The 17,356-nt window shown below is 50.5% G+C and overlaps 8 protein-coding genes across 8 annotated transcripts; 5 read left to right on the top strand and 3 right to left on the bottom strand.

Annotated features, from left to right (window-relative positions):
- The first annotated feature begins 217 nt into the window (after window positions 1-217).
- On the top strand, window positions 218-1,231 carry CC77DRAFT_730659 (hypothetical protein). Its single transcript, XM_018532962.1, has 2 exons — window positions 218-789; window positions 848-1,231. The coding sequence occupies exons 1-2, from the start codon at window positions 492-494 to the stop codon at window positions 1,084-1,086; spliced, it is 537 nt and encodes a 178-aa protein (XP_018387872.1). The 5' UTR covers window positions 218-491; the 3' UTR covers window positions 1,087-1,231.
- Window positions 1,232-1,623: 392 nt separating this feature from the next.
- CC77DRAFT_1059353 (ubiquitin) lies at window positions 1,624-2,146 on the top strand (the record flags this gene model as incomplete). Its single annotated transcript, XM_018528227.1, has 4 exons — window positions 1,624-1,634; window positions 1,706-1,760; window positions 1,877-1,959; window positions 2,062-2,146. The coding sequence occupies 4 exons, from the start codon at window positions 1,624-1,626 to the stop codon at window positions 2,144-2,146; spliced, it is 234 nt and encodes a 77-aa protein (XP_018387871.1).
- An 803-nt stretch (window positions 2,147-2,949) lies between these two features.
- Window positions 2,950-4,395, top strand: CC77DRAFT_1018473 (alpha/beta-hydrolase). Its single transcript, XM_018524631.1, has 2 exons — window positions 2,950-3,440; window positions 3,513-4,395. The coding sequence occupies exons 1-2, from the start codon at window positions 3,270-3,272 to the stop codon at window positions 4,302-4,304; spliced, it is 963 nt and encodes a 320-aa protein (XP_018387870.1). The 5' UTR covers window positions 2,950-3,269; the 3' UTR covers window positions 4,305-4,395.
- Window positions 4,396-4,507: 112 nt separating this feature from the next.
- On the top strand, window positions 4,508-7,582 carry CC77DRAFT_730274 (fungal-specific transcription factor domain-containing protein). The gene is made up of 5 exons (XM_018532959.1): window positions 4,508-4,763; window positions 4,843-5,604; window positions 5,651-5,978; window positions 6,036-6,812; window positions 6,879-7,582. Coding segments are annotated over exons 1-5 (2,190 nt in total). The 5' UTR covers window positions 4,508-4,761; the 3' UTR covers window positions 7,200-7,582.
- On the bottom strand, window positions 7,417-8,812 carry CC77DRAFT_730217 (hypothetical protein). The gene is made up of 3 exons (XM_018532958.1): window positions 8,504-8,812; window positions 8,151-8,384; window positions 7,417-8,092 (listed from the first exon to the last, which is right to left on the bottom strand). The coding sequence occupies exons 1-3, from the start codon at window positions 8,641-8,643 to the stop codon at window positions 7,498-7,500; spliced, it is 969 nt and encodes a 322-aa protein (XP_018387868.1). The 5' UTR covers window positions 8,644-8,812; the 3' UTR covers window positions 7,417-7,497.
- Window positions 8,813-9,800: 988 nt separating this feature from the next.
- On the bottom strand, window positions 9,801-13,779 carry CC77DRAFT_1018468 (potassium/sodium eff). The gene is made up of 5 exons (XM_018524630.1): window positions 13,120-13,779; window positions 12,805-13,070; window positions 10,699-12,754; window positions 9,986-10,642; window positions 9,801-9,930 (listed from the first exon to the last, which is right to left on the bottom strand). Exons 1-4 carry the CDS (start codon window positions 13,366-13,368, stop codon window positions 10,007-10,009), a joined length of 3,207 nt encoding a protein of 1,068 aa, XP_018387867.1. The 5' UTR covers window positions 13,369-13,779; the 3' UTR covers window positions 9,801-9,930; window positions 9,986-10,006.
- Window positions 13,780-14,209: 430 nt separating this feature from the next.
- Window positions 14,210-14,931, top strand: CC77DRAFT_730211 (hypothetical protein). Its single transcript, XM_018532957.1, has one exon. The coding sequence runs from the start codon at window positions 14,446-14,448 to the stop codon at window positions 14,878-14,880; it is 435 nt and encodes a 144-aa protein (XP_018387866.1). The 5' UTR covers window positions 14,210-14,445; the 3' UTR covers window positions 14,881-14,931.
- Window positions 14,932-15,340: 409 nt separating this feature from the next.
- Window positions 15,341-17,278, bottom strand: CC77DRAFT_730209 (rhamnogalacturonase). The gene is made up of 6 exons (XM_018532956.1): window positions 16,654-17,278; window positions 16,515-16,600; window positions 16,313-16,449; window positions 16,242-16,251; window positions 15,784-16,188; window positions 15,341-15,720 (listed from the first exon to the last, which is right to left on the bottom strand). Exons 1-6 carry the CDS (start codon window positions 17,045-17,047, stop codon window positions 15,424-15,426), a joined length of 1,329 nt encoding a protein of 442 aa, XP_018387865.1. The 5' UTR covers window positions 17,048-17,278; the 3' UTR covers window positions 15,341-15,423.
- Between the last annotated feature and the right edge of the window lie 78 nt (window positions 17,279-17,356).

The raw sequence follows: 17,356 nt of genomic DNA, 5'->3' as shown, positions 1-17,356 counted from the left end.
GTTGCAAACAACTTTAGACTTGTTCTTCCTAGTCGGGCACTGGGGGCCCGTGTTACGTCCGGCATTCTGGCCGAACTTTTCTTGTCAAGTACACTATCGAATCGGTTACCATTCATGGTATCAGGCATATCAGGTACCTTCCGACACCGCATCAATACCGCATCGCAGGACGAGGACACATCCCTGAGACGTTCTCAACGGCAGCATATCTGTTCGCAGACATCAAGGTTCACTTTCCTTTGTTCAGTACTATCACCACGAAGCGTCACATTGGGCTTCTCTGTTGGCTATCAGATTGTGCACATATACCCCTGTTCCCCATTTTTAGGTGGGCACTCTTTCGGCATCTCACTCGGCTTTACATTCGGTATCCCCTGGCTCGCCTGATGGTAGTCAGTTTAGTTTTCTCTTCTTAGACATGTACATACTTTTGGAGTGGCGACTTTGCATTATGGAGAATCTCCGGTTCGGGCAAGGATGAAGGAGGTTAGATGGCAGGGATTAGATGCAAGCAAGTAGGTAGCGTTCGCGGCAACGCCGTTGCATGGCCGTTGTGTATACCAAAGATCGGCATGAGATATTTTTGTCGGATAGTCACAACCCCGTGTTTAGTGCCCTTGGCAGTTGATCACTTACGTCTTTCCCTATCCAGTAATAACCTGACTCTAGCAGATATTACCCATTCGAATGACATGTCACATACATCAGTCTTATTTTCTTTTCCTGCATCTTGTATTTCTGGATTAGCTGTGCATCATGCAAGGGGCGGTGAGATGAGGCCTTGCGGCGGTGGGTGTTTCACCTTGGACTTGCAGTAGTGGTGTGATTACGCTGATTGGGAAGTCAGAGCATCTTGGTCCTTCGGATGATCTGCTCGGGATGTGGAGGTATTTAGCCAGTCAGGTTTATGCACCGGGATATCGTAAAGGACTGTGTACTGTTTTCTTCTTCTGTTTTTCGGAGCCGAACGAGGATGCTTGGAGTGAGAAAGGGGTTTCATGCGGACTTGGGCGTCTTGAACAAGAGCGGTGTGGATGCTTGACTACTACTGCTAGTCAAATGGTCTGGGTGTACGACTTGGGTTGAGAGTCGTGAGGAGAAGAGCTGAACGTGAACTACTCCTCTCCACTGTGTTGCGTCAGCAGCCAAACACTGGTCTTGGTATTTTGAAGAAGACTAAAAGCCATCGCATGCTCTATAGGAAGGTATACATCGCTGAGCAACACATAAGCGTTAGGATGCTTTTTTCTTCTCAAAGCTTAAGTAATGTCAGTGTAGACATATCTCACTCGAGATTGAGCCACCTCCGTAAAGGGTTAGCTCGCGTCAGCCACAGCAAGCTGCCCCGCCTCGTGGCGCTTGCGTGGACCCCACCATGATGGTCCGTGGTTCGCCGTCACTGCAGCCTGACGGTATCGCCCAAGGGAATCCACAACCACTTTGCTGCCTACAAACGTTTGCGCCATCACCTGGTCGTAGAAATACCCACGCCTACTTACCCAGCTCACGAGCTCACCCTCACGCTCTCACACCCTCGACTTCCCTTTACGGAGCTCGCCACCGCTACACTCGCGACACCTTCGAGACACTCGCCGGCGCACAAACAATAGAAGAGCCGACAAGATGCAGATCAAGTACGTCAGACTCCTGATGGGTGTCACATGGGAGCAAGAAAAAAAGATGCAGAGTTGCTGACAGGCGACAGAGTGCGAACCCTCACTGGCAAGGAGATCGAGCTTGATATCGAGGCTGACTACAAGGTACACCTACCCAACTTTTGTCACCGCATACGCACATGGCATCACTGGTCTGCCAACCGGAAACACGGAGAGCGATGTGCGGCAAATTCGAGGAGCGTAACGCTGACAGTACACAGGTCTCGAGGATAAAGGAGCGCGTTGAGGAGAAGGAAGGAATTCCGCCCGCGCAACAACGTCTCATCTACGGAGGAAAGCAAATGTATGTCTAAAAGTCTCTAGACCCCGTCCACCTTTCGCCAATCCCAAGTCCTTGCCTGCGTATGCGACATAGTCGAGACAAGGCTAACATAATTATTTTCAGGAACGACGAGAAGACTGCAGCAGACTACCAACTCGAGGGCGGCGCCACACTGCATCTAGTTCTTGCTCTTCGTGGTGGAAATTAGTTTCTCTCATCCTTGAACCTACCCCAATCCTGCTCGCACCTACCGGTCCATACCCCGTTACACACCCTGGGACACGCGTGGACTGACTACGTTATCGCGCGTCTCTGATGATCAGCTCACGATAACGCATCCGTCATCTGGAGGACTCGCACAAATCAGAAGAATGAGCAAGGTGAACGGAGATGTGGTGTAAAGATGACGGACTCTGCAGGGTGCTTGTTGGACATTGGAGGCAGGAAGTGGGCATCGAGATGAGCTAGGACAATTGAAGACATGCAGTTGCTAGTAACTCGGATCTTCTTTCTTCTAGATCTATGTGCTGCGAGATATTATCCGTGAAGTTTTTAGTCACGTTACCTTACGGAAGGCAACAGGTCAGCGTACAGCATAAATCTCTACGATGCCATGCCTTTGGCCATTCGTTAAGAGGTCCACCGCGAGCAGTGCGTATGCTTCAAAGCCGATATCTACGAATAAGATGCCCGATTCTAATCGCGCAAGCATGTCTAAATAGTCGGCGAACTCGTCGATCTTACTTGGTACTTTTACGAAGAGTATCTAGAAAGTTTGTCAGGATGTTCGGACAGTTGGCAGTAATTACTCAGGAATGAGTAATCACATATACTCATGTCACAGTTGAAACAGAGTAACTGATGAGTAATACGGTAATTCTTCGCAAGGCCGACCTATTCCAGAAAGTCTCCAGTACTTTAGTAGCCTAAGCTTGTCCAATCTGGGACGGCTTTGCAAATAATTACTCATGAGCAGTATGATTACAATACGTTTTTCACAAAACACTACTAGGAAGAAATGATGAATTACTCATGTTCGTCCATCGTTGCTATGAACTGTTGACAAGCGCCCCTCTAGTCGTGCTTCCTCGCTTCTAAAATCGACCGGAAGGCGAGATTCCGTCTTACTTACCCCGCTAGACCGACTGTACCTAGACGCAAAGCAGCACTACTAGTCACAACTGGTAAAGTCGTTAACTTGATAGTGAGAATACGCCCGTAGTTTAGAAAGCTTAAATTCCCGGCGTGTGCTCAGTCCAGAGTCACCCAGATCAGCACCTCTTGCAACATTTCGAGGTCACCTCAGAAGAAGGAAGAATAAGAACAACAACATGGCACCCCTTGACGACACGACGGAAACCAATCGATTCGACAGTTTCGACGTATTTCGGACTTCGTATAAGAAGATCGGCGAACATGAAATCGAAGTTGGTATCATCGTGCCGAAAGACCTCAAGCCCGGAAAGTCTCCAGTTATGGTCAAGTTCCACGGCGGTGGACTGGTATGTTGATTCTGAAGCCGCCTCACTATCATCGCAAGAACTCACGAGCTATACACTGACGACGAATTGCAGATTACAGGAGACTGTCTCTTTCCCGGCTGGTTCAGCGCATATTTCGTCCCCTTCATCCACCGCAACAACGCAATCGTGGTAGCTCCCAACTACCGCTTTGTTCCTGAACACAGTGGCGCAGACATCCTCGAAGATCTAAGTGACTTCTGGACCTGGTTCAACAAAGGTTCAGTCAGCGACTTTCTTGCCTCTCACAGGAAAGGAGGCGGTATCGAGCTAGACTACGAGAAAACCCTGGTCTCAGGCGAGTCGGCGGGTGGTTACATGGCCTTGATGTCAGGTCTCACTCAGCCTCGCGGCAGCATCAAAGCTATCCTGGCAGAATTCCCCATGACAAACTATCTGCGTATCGAGAAAAGTGACATGTATTTCGACGCACCTTCTCCTCCAGAATCCGAGCTGGCTGAGCATATTTCGACCATCAAGCCAGGTGTTGTTGTTTCTTCAGGATGGCCACCGGCAAGATTGTCATTGAACTACCTTTTAGCGGCATACGGACACTACCTCACTTATTTCGGAAAAGATGAGAAGATGTGGCCGATCGGGCTTATTGAGGATAAGAAATGGTTGCCGCCGACGTGGATTGTCCATGGCGATGTGGACTCAGCGGTTAGTGTAGAGGATAGTAAGAAGTTTGTGGAGAAGTGCAAAGCGCTAGGAGATAATATTGAGGTTCAGTTGGAGATTAGGCCGGGACAAGAACATGGCTTCACTATCCCAATCAAGGAGGACGAGGAGCCGTGGCTCAAGGAGGGGTTGGCATGGGTAGAGGGGAAATGGCTGCGCTCATGAGGCACGGAGTAGACGTAGGCTTGGATGAGGAATAGATCAGCCACACACACTCTGAGAGTACTACAGATTAAATCTGAGCTCCTTATCGCATCATAGTCCTGCTTGCTGAGGTCTCGTGCGCGATGCATCATTTTCGGTTTAGCGCACGGCTTTTCCGGCTGTTAATCTGTTCTTATCCGAGCTCTGGACTTCTGACTCCACTTTGTGAACATGAACATCGTCAAGGGACGAAAGACTACACAGATCCGATCATGAACGGAAGAAATTCTTCTCAAGGAGCCTCTGCTGATGCCGAGCCGAAGCATGTGTCGACTGCTCGATGGACTCCCGCCAATGGTATTGAAGCGGTCACAACCGCCACGCCCGCAAGCGCAAGCCCAGATGAGCCAAAATCACCACCTGCCAAGAGAAGGAGAGAAGAGCGGGAGAGGAGCAGAGTCAGTAGGGCTTGCGACCGATGTAAGAAGTGAGCTTGTTGAAATTCGGCGTGCACGTGCTGTGCTGCATGTATTCAAGGACTCGCTAACATCAGAACCAGGAAAAAAGTAAGATGTACTGGAAGATGTCCTTGTGCGCTCTGTCTGAGATCAGGGCTGCCGTGTGAGTTTACTGCATCGTATACGCGAGGTCGACTTCCCTCTGTTATTGTCGACGATTCCGCGGTAGCTACGGATCCCTTACTACAAGGACGAAAAGAAAGCTTAACATCAGAACCACCTGTGAAAGATACGTATGCAGCATCGGCAATGCAATACCCACGTATATACCCAAGCCCATCAACTCCGATCGATCCACCGTCTTACTCAAATTCCGACAATCCAAATCCAAATCCAGATACTCTCAACATGGCTACCAATGCCAACAGTCGCCCTTCCTCTCGAGACTCTCCTGTGCCACAAGGAGCTCAAAGAGACCAAGAAGGTCACTACGTTGGATCTTCGAGCGCAGCTTCCTTCCTTATTCGTATTCAGAAGCGTTTGCATCAGAATTCTTCCCTCTCACATGACTCTACCATCTTTACTTTCGGAGACGCTCCGCTCCCAGAGTTTGATCTTTCCATATTCGTCCCACCACCGAAGCCTGATGCGCAGAGGCTCGTAGAACGATATTTCGAATACGCGGCACCCACTCATCGCTTCCTACATCGACCGACGATCGAACAGCTTGTAGAGGAGTTTTATGAGACCCAAGGTGAAATGAGGAGTAAGGAAGACGGCAAAGCGAAGGCAGCGTTGTTGATGGTGGTATTCGCGCAAGCACAGGCATATATGCCGCCTGGCAGTTCAGTGCAAACTAGCAGGTTTGTTGATCCCTGCGTTGTCACGACACCGACTAACATCTACCAGCGCTCGATTTTTCCGCGCGGCTGAAAACCTGCTCTCTGGAGAACGTGGCGCTGTAAGACTAGCGAGTGTCCAGGCACGATTGTTACAGTGCTTCTACCTTCTGACACAGTCCCGCATCAACCACTGTTGGAGCCTCTTTGGCACGCTGTCACATCTCGCCCTTGCCATAGGGTTGAATCGTGGTAGGAAATGCGATCCCTCAACCAAGGTGGACTATGTGGAAATTGAGAGTCGAAGACGCTTGTTCTGGGTTGCATACTCACTTGATAAGTACCTTGCTGCTGCTCTTGGTCGGCCACGAACCTTCAAAGACGAGGATATCGATCAGGTACGTTGATATTGGTACTGTGGGAACAGGTTTCAGTAGCTAACTCGGAGTTTTTAGGAGCTCCCAACGATTGTCAATGACAATGACCTCCATCCGAATTATATCAATCTCCCAACGCGATCTACTTATTCGTTGATGACAGCCCCAGTTGAGCACATTAAACTTACACGCATCGTCTCTCTCGTGCTACGAGATTTGTATTCGATTCGTCCACCCAGTCTGGCCTTGCGCGTTGAGCTATCGGCGAAGTACACTTCGGAGTTGCACGCGTGGCACAACTCGCTGGTCGGATTCCTCTCTGGCTCCGCCTCAAATGCACATATCGACAACCAGCTGCTCATACCAGTCTACCAACGTCAGCGTTCCGTTCTCAATCTGGCGTACCACCACGCGCTTTTACTTATTCACCGACCTTTCTTACTGAGGGATTTCGCGAGTTTGACGCATATGCCAACCCATCCAAACTGGAGTGCCACAAACTACGACGCATCAGCCAACATCACTGCCTGTCTCGAAGCTGCCATGTCCCTGGTACGTTTCGTAGACGATGTATTTATGTCGTCCAATCTCTTCCGCTCTTTCTGGTTTACCCAGTACTATGCATTCTGTGCAGTGGTAGTGCTATACATCCATCGCATTCAACAGGGCTTGGGTGTGAAGACTAAAGTAGAGTGCGAAGGCTTTTTTGAGGCAGGTGTAAAGTGTCAAAGACAATTGGAGACAGTCAGCGACACTGACTGCCTTGCGCACCGTTACTGTGTTGTCCTGGAAGAACTTAGGACTGAGGCGGTACGGCAATCAGGGAGGCTATCGACGCCCGCAGCATCGGTTGATGTGAGTTCATAATTTCTGTTGGCAAGTACAAGCTCTCTGTATCCACATGCTGACCTCACATCGTAGACGCCTACACGCGACAACCCCAGCTTCCACGATAACCCGATTCTTCCACTGCCCTTGTCTGCACCAACTCCCGATGCTGTACCACCGTCGTCAAATCTGTCAAATCTGCTTTACAACACTACTGGCAATAACAATATCCCACCGACACCAAACGGTGCAGAAGCATTTGGTACGACTAACGCAACCTTCACATTTGACCTACTCGATTGGACAGATTTTGCTAGTTGGGGACAATTCGAGGGCCTTGTGACAGCCGGTAATGGCTCGTTTGACCCTGCAGGTGTATCACAGAACGAGAACGACTTTTGGTTTGGCTCGTGAGGAAATGTTGCGCGAGCGTAAGACAGAGAATTGTATCTTACAATCTGTACGCACAAGTAGGGCCTACTCTGAAGAACACATCTTAGTTGAGCTGAAGAGTCTCAAGCAGGAAACCTGGCGGGTACCCTTAGAGTAGGTTTTAATGCATAGGGATATAAACTAAAAGTTCAAGTCTAAGTGTATTGACTTCATCGCAAACTAAACGTCGGAACGCCGGTAGGGGTATCTCGAAAGGAAAACAGTCTCAAATCGTTCCATCATTCTCCATTTATCATAACCATCTCTTGTCGTTTAACGCTCACATTCTCAACAACCTCCGCCACCTTGGCCTAGAAGGCTGCTCTGGCTGCTGCACTGCCGCCTCTGCTGTTACTGCAGCATCAGCCCCATGCTGCTCTACCGTCTGTGGAGTGCGGTTCTGTAGCTCCACTGCAGGCTGAGCCTGTGCCTGTGCCTGTGTCTCTTGGTGTCTCCTTATGCCACTTCCATGCAGGAAGTAACGCCAGTTGCTTACTGGCACTGCCTGTGACTGGACCGCAGTTCCGGCTTCCAACACCGCGGGCGTCACATCTCCGCCTAAAGCTATCCTTTCTTCCTCATCATGCTGCTCCATGGCTTCCTTGCTCATATACGTGGATCGGCATATCGGACAGCTTGTTTTGCGCAAGACGAACCAAGAGACTAAACAACCTGCATGGAATTCGTGACCGCAGACGGAGAGCTTGAGGATGGTTTCATTTTCGGGTGTAGTGGTGGTTGTGGCTGATGGGTCAAGGGAGTCGGATTGTGGAAGGGAGGCGGGCAGGGCGGCATCATCAGTTATTGGGGTTTCTGGGGAAAGTTTGGCGGGTTCGGGTGGGGCGGGAGCGTGAAGAGTGGAAAGACATATTGCGCTGCGCAGAATTGTTAGAATGTAGTTTTCCGCAAGTATTGCTGTGTTTCGAAACTCACCATTCTCGTTCTAAAACCGAGCGCGACTCTACCACTTCCAATCTCCCCTCGTCGTTCTCTGCGCCATCATGGCTTTGTCGAGATGTGGTTCCGGAAAGGCTCACTACTTCGGTGACTTCGTTCAATTTCTCTCTTGCTTCTGCACGTCTAAGTGCCGGCTTCTTCGTCTTGGGTGGTGGACGCGCTGGAACAGGGACGGCTTGCCGTCTTTTCCGGATGCAGAATATACACAAACTACATCATCGAATATCATCAGCCTAATGTCATTTCCCAGCTTTCCAGGCAGAAACACCCCTTACGTGCTATTTCCCTTTCGGCTCAACATACTGCGGAATAGACGGAACACGACTTACAACGGCGCCACAATAGCGACAACGAAGACGGGAATCAGAAAACTAAAAGCCGTCGGTGTCATGCCGGACTGACCAACTGTATCCCTCCATTCTCGCGCTTCAAGCGTGCGCACGAATCCGTGACTAGATACCGCAGGCATCGCGCTTTCTCGATCTCTTCGTAACTTGAAGATTCGGACGTGGTTCGGTTGATGTGTGGGGGATTGGGGAATGCGATGTGGCTCGACCTCGACCTGTTGCGGGGAACAGCGTGCGATGACGGCGAAGGAAGCGGGTATACCGGCACCAAACGATTGCGCGTCCCAGGGATCCTACACACTGCGATGGCTAATTCTTCCGTCGTATGTCGTATACTCGTACAATGTGTCTAGTATTCGTTTGGACAGAAGTATTTCCGGCGGCTGAAGAGTTGTTGTCCAAGGTGCGTAGTGCTCACTCTTAACATTGATTACCTAGCTAGTTCTTACCCCGGATCCCACTCATCCGGGCGTTCCATGACACCAACATGTCCGCAAGCTCAGCCTCCACAGCCACGTCTTTTCGCCACTTCTTGATAGCGCTTGAGAGAGCTTGGCATTGGCCTGTGTTTGCTGCCCATACGTAACATGGACATGGACGGCTAAATTACGCCGGAGCTGCATTCGTCGTCGCTATTCTATTGCGGACCAATATTTCTACAAACTCGAATTCCGTAGCTGACCGTTCGCAGAGTCGTCGCGGAAAGTTGGTTCGTTCGCAGTACTGCACGAAAGCGCGACACGGCCATCAGGTAGCGGTAAAAAGCAAACCCAAGCAATAAGCCCAATCGACTCTCCACTAGACCCAGATCTCTGCCCATCCAACCGCTCAATCACTAATCCGCATGAAGTCCGATTTTCCTCCAATACTTCTATAGAACACTTCACGATCCCCAGTCGCCATCAGCTCACCTTTTCAGCCTGCTCAGGCCGACTCCAAGGCCACAGCATGCCTCGGCTGACGTACTCCATATGCAGACTAAATCTTTAGCGCATGCTAGGCGCCTAGACTGAACGCACGTTTTCGGTCTTGGTGTGATGGAGCGGAAACGTTTGGCATGGCATGGCATGGCGGAGTGGGGATGGTGTGGGTCGTGGCGGGGCTGCATGCGCCAGCCTCCGAAGAAGGCACGCCTGAAGACTACGCGTTCGACCGAGGCTGACTAGCGCTGCTTTTGCTATGTACGATCATAGTTGAGGATACTGGAAATGTTTCAGCAAATTTTTGAAGTGAACATGTTGATCGTTGCGAAGATGGATGGTGACAATTTAATTTGTTCATGATGGTATCTTAATAACTATGTACACGTACTCTGACTATGAAAAGCCTTGATCGCAGCCATAATGGCATGAGGTATCGCAATCGCAGGCTATGCAAACAAACCAAGAACGCCTTTTGCAGGACAAAGCCTGATCCAAAACATTAGTGCCTCTCAAATTGAGGCTTGTCTGAAAGATATCGTACCTCATTACGTAACTTCTTCTCTCATGCAGACGACTTCTTCTCGCCATCCTCACCATCGGTGCTGATAGCGGTACTGAGGTATCGCTCGAAGACGCGCTGCTCAAGGTCCACAGAGCCTCGTCTGGCGACGCCCCTCTTAGCGTCGCGTCTCCTGAAGAAGACGCGCTTGCCCCACTTCCAGGACTCAATACCGAGGAAGAAAAGGAATGTAGCAACGAAGACAATTCCCCATTCCCAGCTAATGCCCTTGTGCCTGAAGACCGTGTCGTTGATCACAGGGATGTATAAGACAGGGAAGATGGTAACGAAGGCAAAGACGATGGAGAAGAAAAGGAACTTGTTGCGCCAGACGTCGATAGCCCACTGCGTAAAGTACTTCTTCGAGCCTGGCTGCATCGCAAAGAACGATCGGCGCATGTCCAACATTTGCCATGCAAGGAAGACGGAGAACCAAGTGAGGCAGGCGAAAGTCGTCGCACGAGCGCGGAAGACAGTGTCGCAAGTGTCGTTGTAACCTTCGTTGCAGCCGTTTCCAAGGTTGCCGTCGCCCCAGCCAAACATGACTAGGGAGAAAGCACCGAGACAGAGGGCAGCAATCCAGAGACCGTACACGAACATGTCCATGATGACTTCCAGAGTAAAGACACCACGCTTGAGCTATTTTTGTTGTTAGTACATGTTCGGCTGTCTATTTTGAGATGAAGACAACTTACATTTTGAGGGGGTCGAGTGAGGATGTCGGGAGCTGCGATCTCAAAACCGAGACCCATGTCGGGAAGAGATGACGTGATCATGATAATCCACATGACTTCGACGGGAGACACTGGGAAGACTGAGAGCCCACTCTGATCCTTGAATGCGAGACCAATGAGCAGAACGCAGGCTTGCGCAATGTTCTGGGCGAGCAAATGAAGAATGAACTTTTGAATGTTGTCGAACATGCGGCGGCCCTCCTCGATAGCGTTAAGGATCGAGGCGAAGTTGTCGTCGGTCAAAACAATGTCGGAAGCATCCTTGGCTACATCGGATCCAGTACCCATACCAATACCGACATCTGAACGCTTGAGGGATGGAGAATCGTTCACACCATCACCAGTCATACCAGTGAAAGCCTTACGTCGGTGTAGGGCGTCGATCATACGAACCTTGGTGTTCGGGGCGCATCGAGCGATAACAAGAGGAAGTAGTGGAAGGGCGTCGATTTCATCGTCGGTGAGTTTATCGAACTGAGAGGCGGTCATGACCATGGCATCAGTGGTTTCCTTAGGGAGAGTGCTCATGTTTGAAGGCACAATGCCAACTTCAATAGCGATTGCGCGCGCAGTCCCGGGATGGTCACCAGTAAGCATATGAACCTCAATACCGGCCTTCTGGCACTGACGAACAGAGCCGGCAGTCTCGGGTCGGGGCGGGTCGTACAGTCCAACAAGACCGCGGAAGGTCAATCCGTTTTCGATACTCTCACGATCGAGATCCTCGCCCTTGCTTGGTGATGGACCGTCGTACTCCTTGCTTGCAAGTGCCAAAACACGAAGACCCATGGCAGCCAAAGATTCCATGTTTGCCAAAATCTCCTCGCGATAGTCGTCGTCAAGATCAACGCCGGCTTCGCTTTCATCGTTGTAAACGCGGGTGCAGGAGTAGATGACACGCTCGACAGCGCCCTTGGTGAAAACAAACTTCTTAGAGCTAGCGGTCTCTTCGAAGATGACGGACATCTTCTTGACATCAGAGTCGAATGGAAATTCAGCGAGTTGCTTCCAGGCAGGCGAATCTCCGCCGGTGTGTTCGAGACGGTTCCACTTGAAGCGAGAGGCAAAGACTTGAATAGCAATTTCAGTTGGATCACCACGTGCGTTCCATTGACCTTCATCAGTCTGATGGACGTGGGCCAAGTTGGCGAGCGAAGCAACCTTGAGGTAGTCAACCAGGTGCTCGTTGTCTTGCAAAAGCTCTTCAAAGGTTTCTGTCTTCTCGTCTACGTCGGGATCGATGTGTCGGGGCTGCTTGGGGTTGAAGGTCAGAGCGCCAACAGTGGGATTATGAGGCTCGTCGGACTGGCCAACGGAGTAGGTGCCCTTTGCGGGAATCCATGCCTTCTTGGCAACCATTTTTCCTTGTGTAAGAGTACCAGTCTTGTCAGAACAAATGTCGGTGACACCACCCAGGGCCTCGAGCGACTTCAGGTTGCGAACAATAACGTGGCGCTGAACCATGCGCTTTGTACCGGCGGCCATTGTGATGGTCAAGACGACAGTGAGCGAGGCCGGAATCATACTGAGGCCAGTGGCAACAGCGTAGATGATGACCTCGCTGTTGTTGGAGAAGCTGTTGGCAGCCAGAACGATGATTGCGCAGACAACAGCGACGCCGAAAAGGAGGATAGCGAGACGTGCGAGCTTCTTTTGGAGTGGAGTACCGACGTTGACACCAAGGAAGTGGCCGACGGCATCAGCAGCGGTCAAAGACCATGCCTGAGCGTAACGATGCGGTTTGGCCTTGCCGTCAGGCTTGCGCTTGACTTCGCGGACACGGGAGCCCTTCTGTCGAAGAGACATAGCAATAGAACCGATTTCAGTGTACATTCCAGTAGCAAAGACGACGCCACGAGCGCGTCCCTTCGTGACGGTGGAGGAGCTGTAGGCGACGTTGAGACGGTCACCAGGGCCGGTTTCTTCGTCGAAGACGGCATCACCATCTTTGTTGACAGGGAGAGATTCACCGGTAAGAAGAGCCTCGTCGGTTTCAAAGTTCAGTGCTTCGATAATACTGTATGCGAGTTAGTGACGTACCGACTAATTTAGCGCCATTCAACGTACCGAATGTCAGCTGGGACAGTGTCACCTGTCTTCAGCTCAATCAAGTCACCCGGAACAACCTCAATTGTTGGGATGGTAACAGTCTTTCCGTCTCGTGCAGCGGTAGCGGTCGGAGAGGAGAGCGATCGAAGAGAATCCATTGTCTTTTCAGCATTGAACTCTTGGACGAAACCAATAACGACGTTGAGCAGAATGATGGCGGTTACTACACCACCCTCAATCCACGACTGAATAGCAAAAGACACAGCCATTGCAGCGATCAAGATCTGTAGTTGTTAGATTTGTTGAGATTGGGTATCAGGTTGAATTACATACCAATGTCATTGCGTTGGCGACCTGCCTTAGTAGAATCTTGCCTGGTGAAACTCCTCCGTCGTCACCCAGGTCATTGTTGCCGTACTTCTCATGTCTTGACTTTGCTTCCGCAGTAGTCAGACCGTCTTCGGCGTTACACTTGATCTCGTTGACGACGTCCTTCCATGGTAGGGCATGCGCGGGCTTGGAGAGAGGCTCATTGGCCTGACCGGACCTGTGGCCCTCGAGAGATGGTTCCTTCTTGCCCATAGTGAATGAATAGCGGTGCTAAGAGGAAGATGGGTGCAAGCAAAAGATCTAGATCCGGGGACACGAGTGCCTTTAAACAAGCAAGTTGGAACGCATGCGCACACACCATGGGGACGGCCAAGAACCGTGCGATATCGAGAGCTTGGCGTGGTGGTAGTAATCTTGGGTCCAGTACAAGGAACGTCATCGTCGGTCACGTTCGGCACTCGTCAACAAAGACATGCATGCATGCCTCAGAAGTGTGGTTGTAGGGCCTCTGGATATCTCGGACAGCATATCTGATCCTGTAAGCCATCTCTTGCCCTGTATGACAATATCATCACTCAAAACACAAGCGATGAAGCAGCAGAACTGATCATCTGGCGCCGGGAATGACGACAGCGGGGTTGGATAACACCCGTTCGCAAGCGGGGTGAAAGAAGAGAAGTGGCGAGCTCTTCGGTCCCGCCAAGCTTCCCGCTCGCCTACCATCCGCCTAGCCGTGCTAATAGTCTGGGCGCAGGCGTAATTGTGCCGAGTTCCGTACCGAAGCCTCAACACCAACGTCATTTTGCACCAGTTTCCAAGCACCCTACCTGTGACTACGCTGCAAAGGCCTGCCAGTAACCTTCACGAGCACCCTTTCGCCAAGCCCTGATTCCTTCGTATCGCTCGAGGCGCCTAACGTCTATCCGTGCAGCTTGCTGATTTCGCGTCACGCCGCATGCTAACGGCTGAAGCTTGTCACCAACATGTCAAGGCGTATTTTCCCTTGGGTATCCCCACCGAAATGGGTCGAGTGTCAGCCTCTTCTCGCTCTTATCTGCCACCGGTGGCTTGACTGCAGCGCCGAGCCTCAGATGCGGGTCACGAGACTCAACAATCACTTCTGGCCCTGCACCAGCTTCCGCTTTACTCCACACCTTCCATCCTCATACGGAAGATTCTAGTCGCCCGCTAAATCGCGCCTATCATTGTGCTTGTATCTTGCCCATCACTCCATGACAAAATCATCGTGAAGAGATTCTGTGCGCTGTGAGCACAATAACTCACATTAAGGACATGAAAGACGCTACGTGATTACACAGATATTAGATCATGCTCACAGCCAAAATGCCTTCAATCGGCTACAAGTGGATAACCGGTCGACTAACCCCACCTGTACCACGATTCAGACAAGCACGCAAGAGATGGGCCCATTATCCCACGCCTTGGCGCTGGCTCGGCCATCACCCTGGCGCGGTCCAGTCTGAGCATCCCAGTCCTCGGAGGCTCGGAGCAACCATCGGAGAACCAAACTTTGTCGGCCGTGGAATTGCCATTAGTCGACTGTTCAACGGCTGTACTCTCGTCCACTGCTCGCCTCAGCTCCTTCAGAACAACTCCTCCTTCAGCAGCGATCGAGCACCCACTAGCCGGAAGTCCAGCCACATTATCGGAGTTGTCCTCAAGAGACTGCCACTACATCAAAGAGAGAAACTCCACATCTTCTTAGAGCAGGGTACTTCTTCCTACTACAATAAAGCGTATTAAGATTAATGTAGATATTAAATAGAAATCTAGAAGTCTACAATACTATTAGTCTTTATAAGGTTTTTTGTTAGGAGCTATTGTAAGCTGCAAGGTAAAGCTTGTTATCTCTATACATATTCAGTCTTTCCCTTGTGTACGGTGCTGCTGTTCTTCCTCTTCTTGTTCCTGTTTGAAAGTAGGCAAACCGAACGCTTGTCAAAGAAGGAAACGTCCATGTCTGAGCCTGACAAGGAGATCAAGATCGAGTAAGCTACCATGTCTTGTAATGGAATGAGATAGGATTTAAGGGAATGCGGCGAAAACGGATGCTGAGAGTTGGTGTCATTGAACTCTTCGTCATAAGGAGACACAGGCTGGATACGTTGGTGCCTAGCCATAGGCGTGAGTGAAAATTAATAGTATAGTTGATAAATTCTCAGAGCTCGCTCTGAATCTGAACTTCAAGGTAAGGATGTTTTAGAAAATATATACTGGGCGAGAAGTGAATATGTACAGGAAGATTGGGTCAGGAATGACGAGTGTTAGGCGCCTGGCGATGCGTACTCACTGACCAGCAAGTTTTGTGATTGGCGGTGTGTTCGGGTAGAAGCTCGCCGGCATGGTCGGAATAGGGATAGGGCTAGCAGTACCGAAGGCCGTCTTGAGATTCTCCTTCATTGTAGGTGCAGAGTAGCCGGTAGGTGCAGCAGTTTGAGTGCTGGTAGTCGCTGCATACGACGGTCCAGTTCCCTTCTTCAAGCAGAAACCACTGCCGTAGCCGTTCTGGCATTGGTAGATGTTGTGATTGCCCTTTTCAGTCCACATAGCGAGATCTTGGATGTTGATATCCGTGCAAGGTGCCTGCAGATGCGGAGGTACGAAGTTAGTGATGTCACACATACAATCCGTATAGTCCCCACTTACCTTGTCTGCGCAGGCCACCTTGACAGGCCCACGGTTCAATCCGTATTCGACCGTGCCTTTCCAGTTCTTGAAAGTCATGTTGCTGAGCTGTACACCATTGCCGGCAATAGCGCTCATCGAAGCCCACTTCTGGTCGATATCGAGAGACCATGCGTTACCGTGACCGATAAAGTTCTCGAAAACGACGTCTTCGACGTAACCGCTGCCACCGTTTGACTTGACCATCATCATCTGGTTAGACTTCCATGTGTAGATGTTCTTGTAGACGATGGAAGAGATGGCAGTATCGGCGCCAAGCGATCCCATAGCGCAGCCGCCACTCCAGTTACAGTAGATGTTCTCGATCAGGACGTTCTTGGAAGGTGACTTTACAGTGACACACTCGTCCTTGTTGGTTACCATGATCTGTAGCTCTGGTTAGTAATATAATATCATGCGAAACTTGTTGCAATACTCACGTCATGGACCCTAGATTTTGAGTTACGAAGTTAGTGCTTGTCTCACATACAGTTGGTACATGGATACTCACCAGAGATTGGTACCAGTAACATCCACACCGTCAAGACCGCCCCAGTCACCTCCGCGGATAGCCATGTTGTATGCTTCACCATTCGTGCAAGTGTTGATGACGAAGTGGAACATGGGAGCATCGACCAGAATGATGTCCTAAGGTACGGGTATACCAGGTCAGTATGCATCTTAGATACAATTCATATAGGGACATCTCTTACGTGGACGGAGAAATTGTTTGACTTCTCGATGCGGAGAAGACGAGCGCCGTTCCGCTTGCCGTTCTTGTGGTCCTGGTAGCCGTTACCTACAATCGAATTAGTACTATAGAAAAGTAGGTTTACATATGAAGTGATATACCTTGAATAGCACCCCTGCCGGTGCTGCTAAACATCTCGAAATCGTTTGCATTTCTAACGAACAGCATGTTACCAGCCTCAGTACCTGTGCGATAGATGATGCCGTCAAGCTGAAGTGCCCATGCCTTGCCACCTTCAAAAGTAACCCATGTCTTCAAGGCATAGTCTCCGGAAGGAACAATGACGGTACCACCTGTCTTGCAAGCCGTGAATGCCTTAAGAAGTGCTGGACCAAGATCTGTTGACTTGTCCGCCTTCGCACCGTAGTTCATGACATTACAAGTCTTCTTAGCGGTTTTGGCAGCGTGTGTAGTCAGAGGTCCGACCTTGCCCGATAACTGACCGAACGCTGGTGCAATGGCCGCGGCTGCGAGAAGGAATTGCGAAAAATGCATTCTGAAAGGAAAAAAACCTGCTCAGCAAGGAACGAGTGACTGGAATAGTAAAGAGCGACAGCGAAAGAACGGCTTTCGAGAGATGAGGAACCTAGAGGAGCTTGGAGCTGAGAGCAGAGCTTGAGATATACGCGTACGGCAAGCCTAGACACAAAGACCAACTGCAAATCCTAGGTGGAGATCCAAACTAATCTCAAGTTCCGAGTGGGTCCACAGGCATGACGGGCCCCTATATTGCATCCCCAGGAAACCCAACGATTGCGACGTGGATCATTGCTTCGTGATTCCTTTCCTGTGATCTACAAGACC

The sequence above is a fragment of the Alternaria alternata genome (genome assembly GCF_001642055.1).
Source record: "Alternaria alternata strain SRC1lrK2f unplaced genomic scaffold CC77scaffold_6, whole genome shotgun sequence".
Taxonomy (NCBI): domain Eukaryota; kingdom Fungi; phylum Ascomycota; class Dothideomycetes; order Pleosporales; family Pleosporaceae; genus Alternaria; species Alternaria alternata.
Note: the sequence above shows the minus strand (reverse complement) of the source record. Positions and strands in the feature narration are given on the sequence as shown.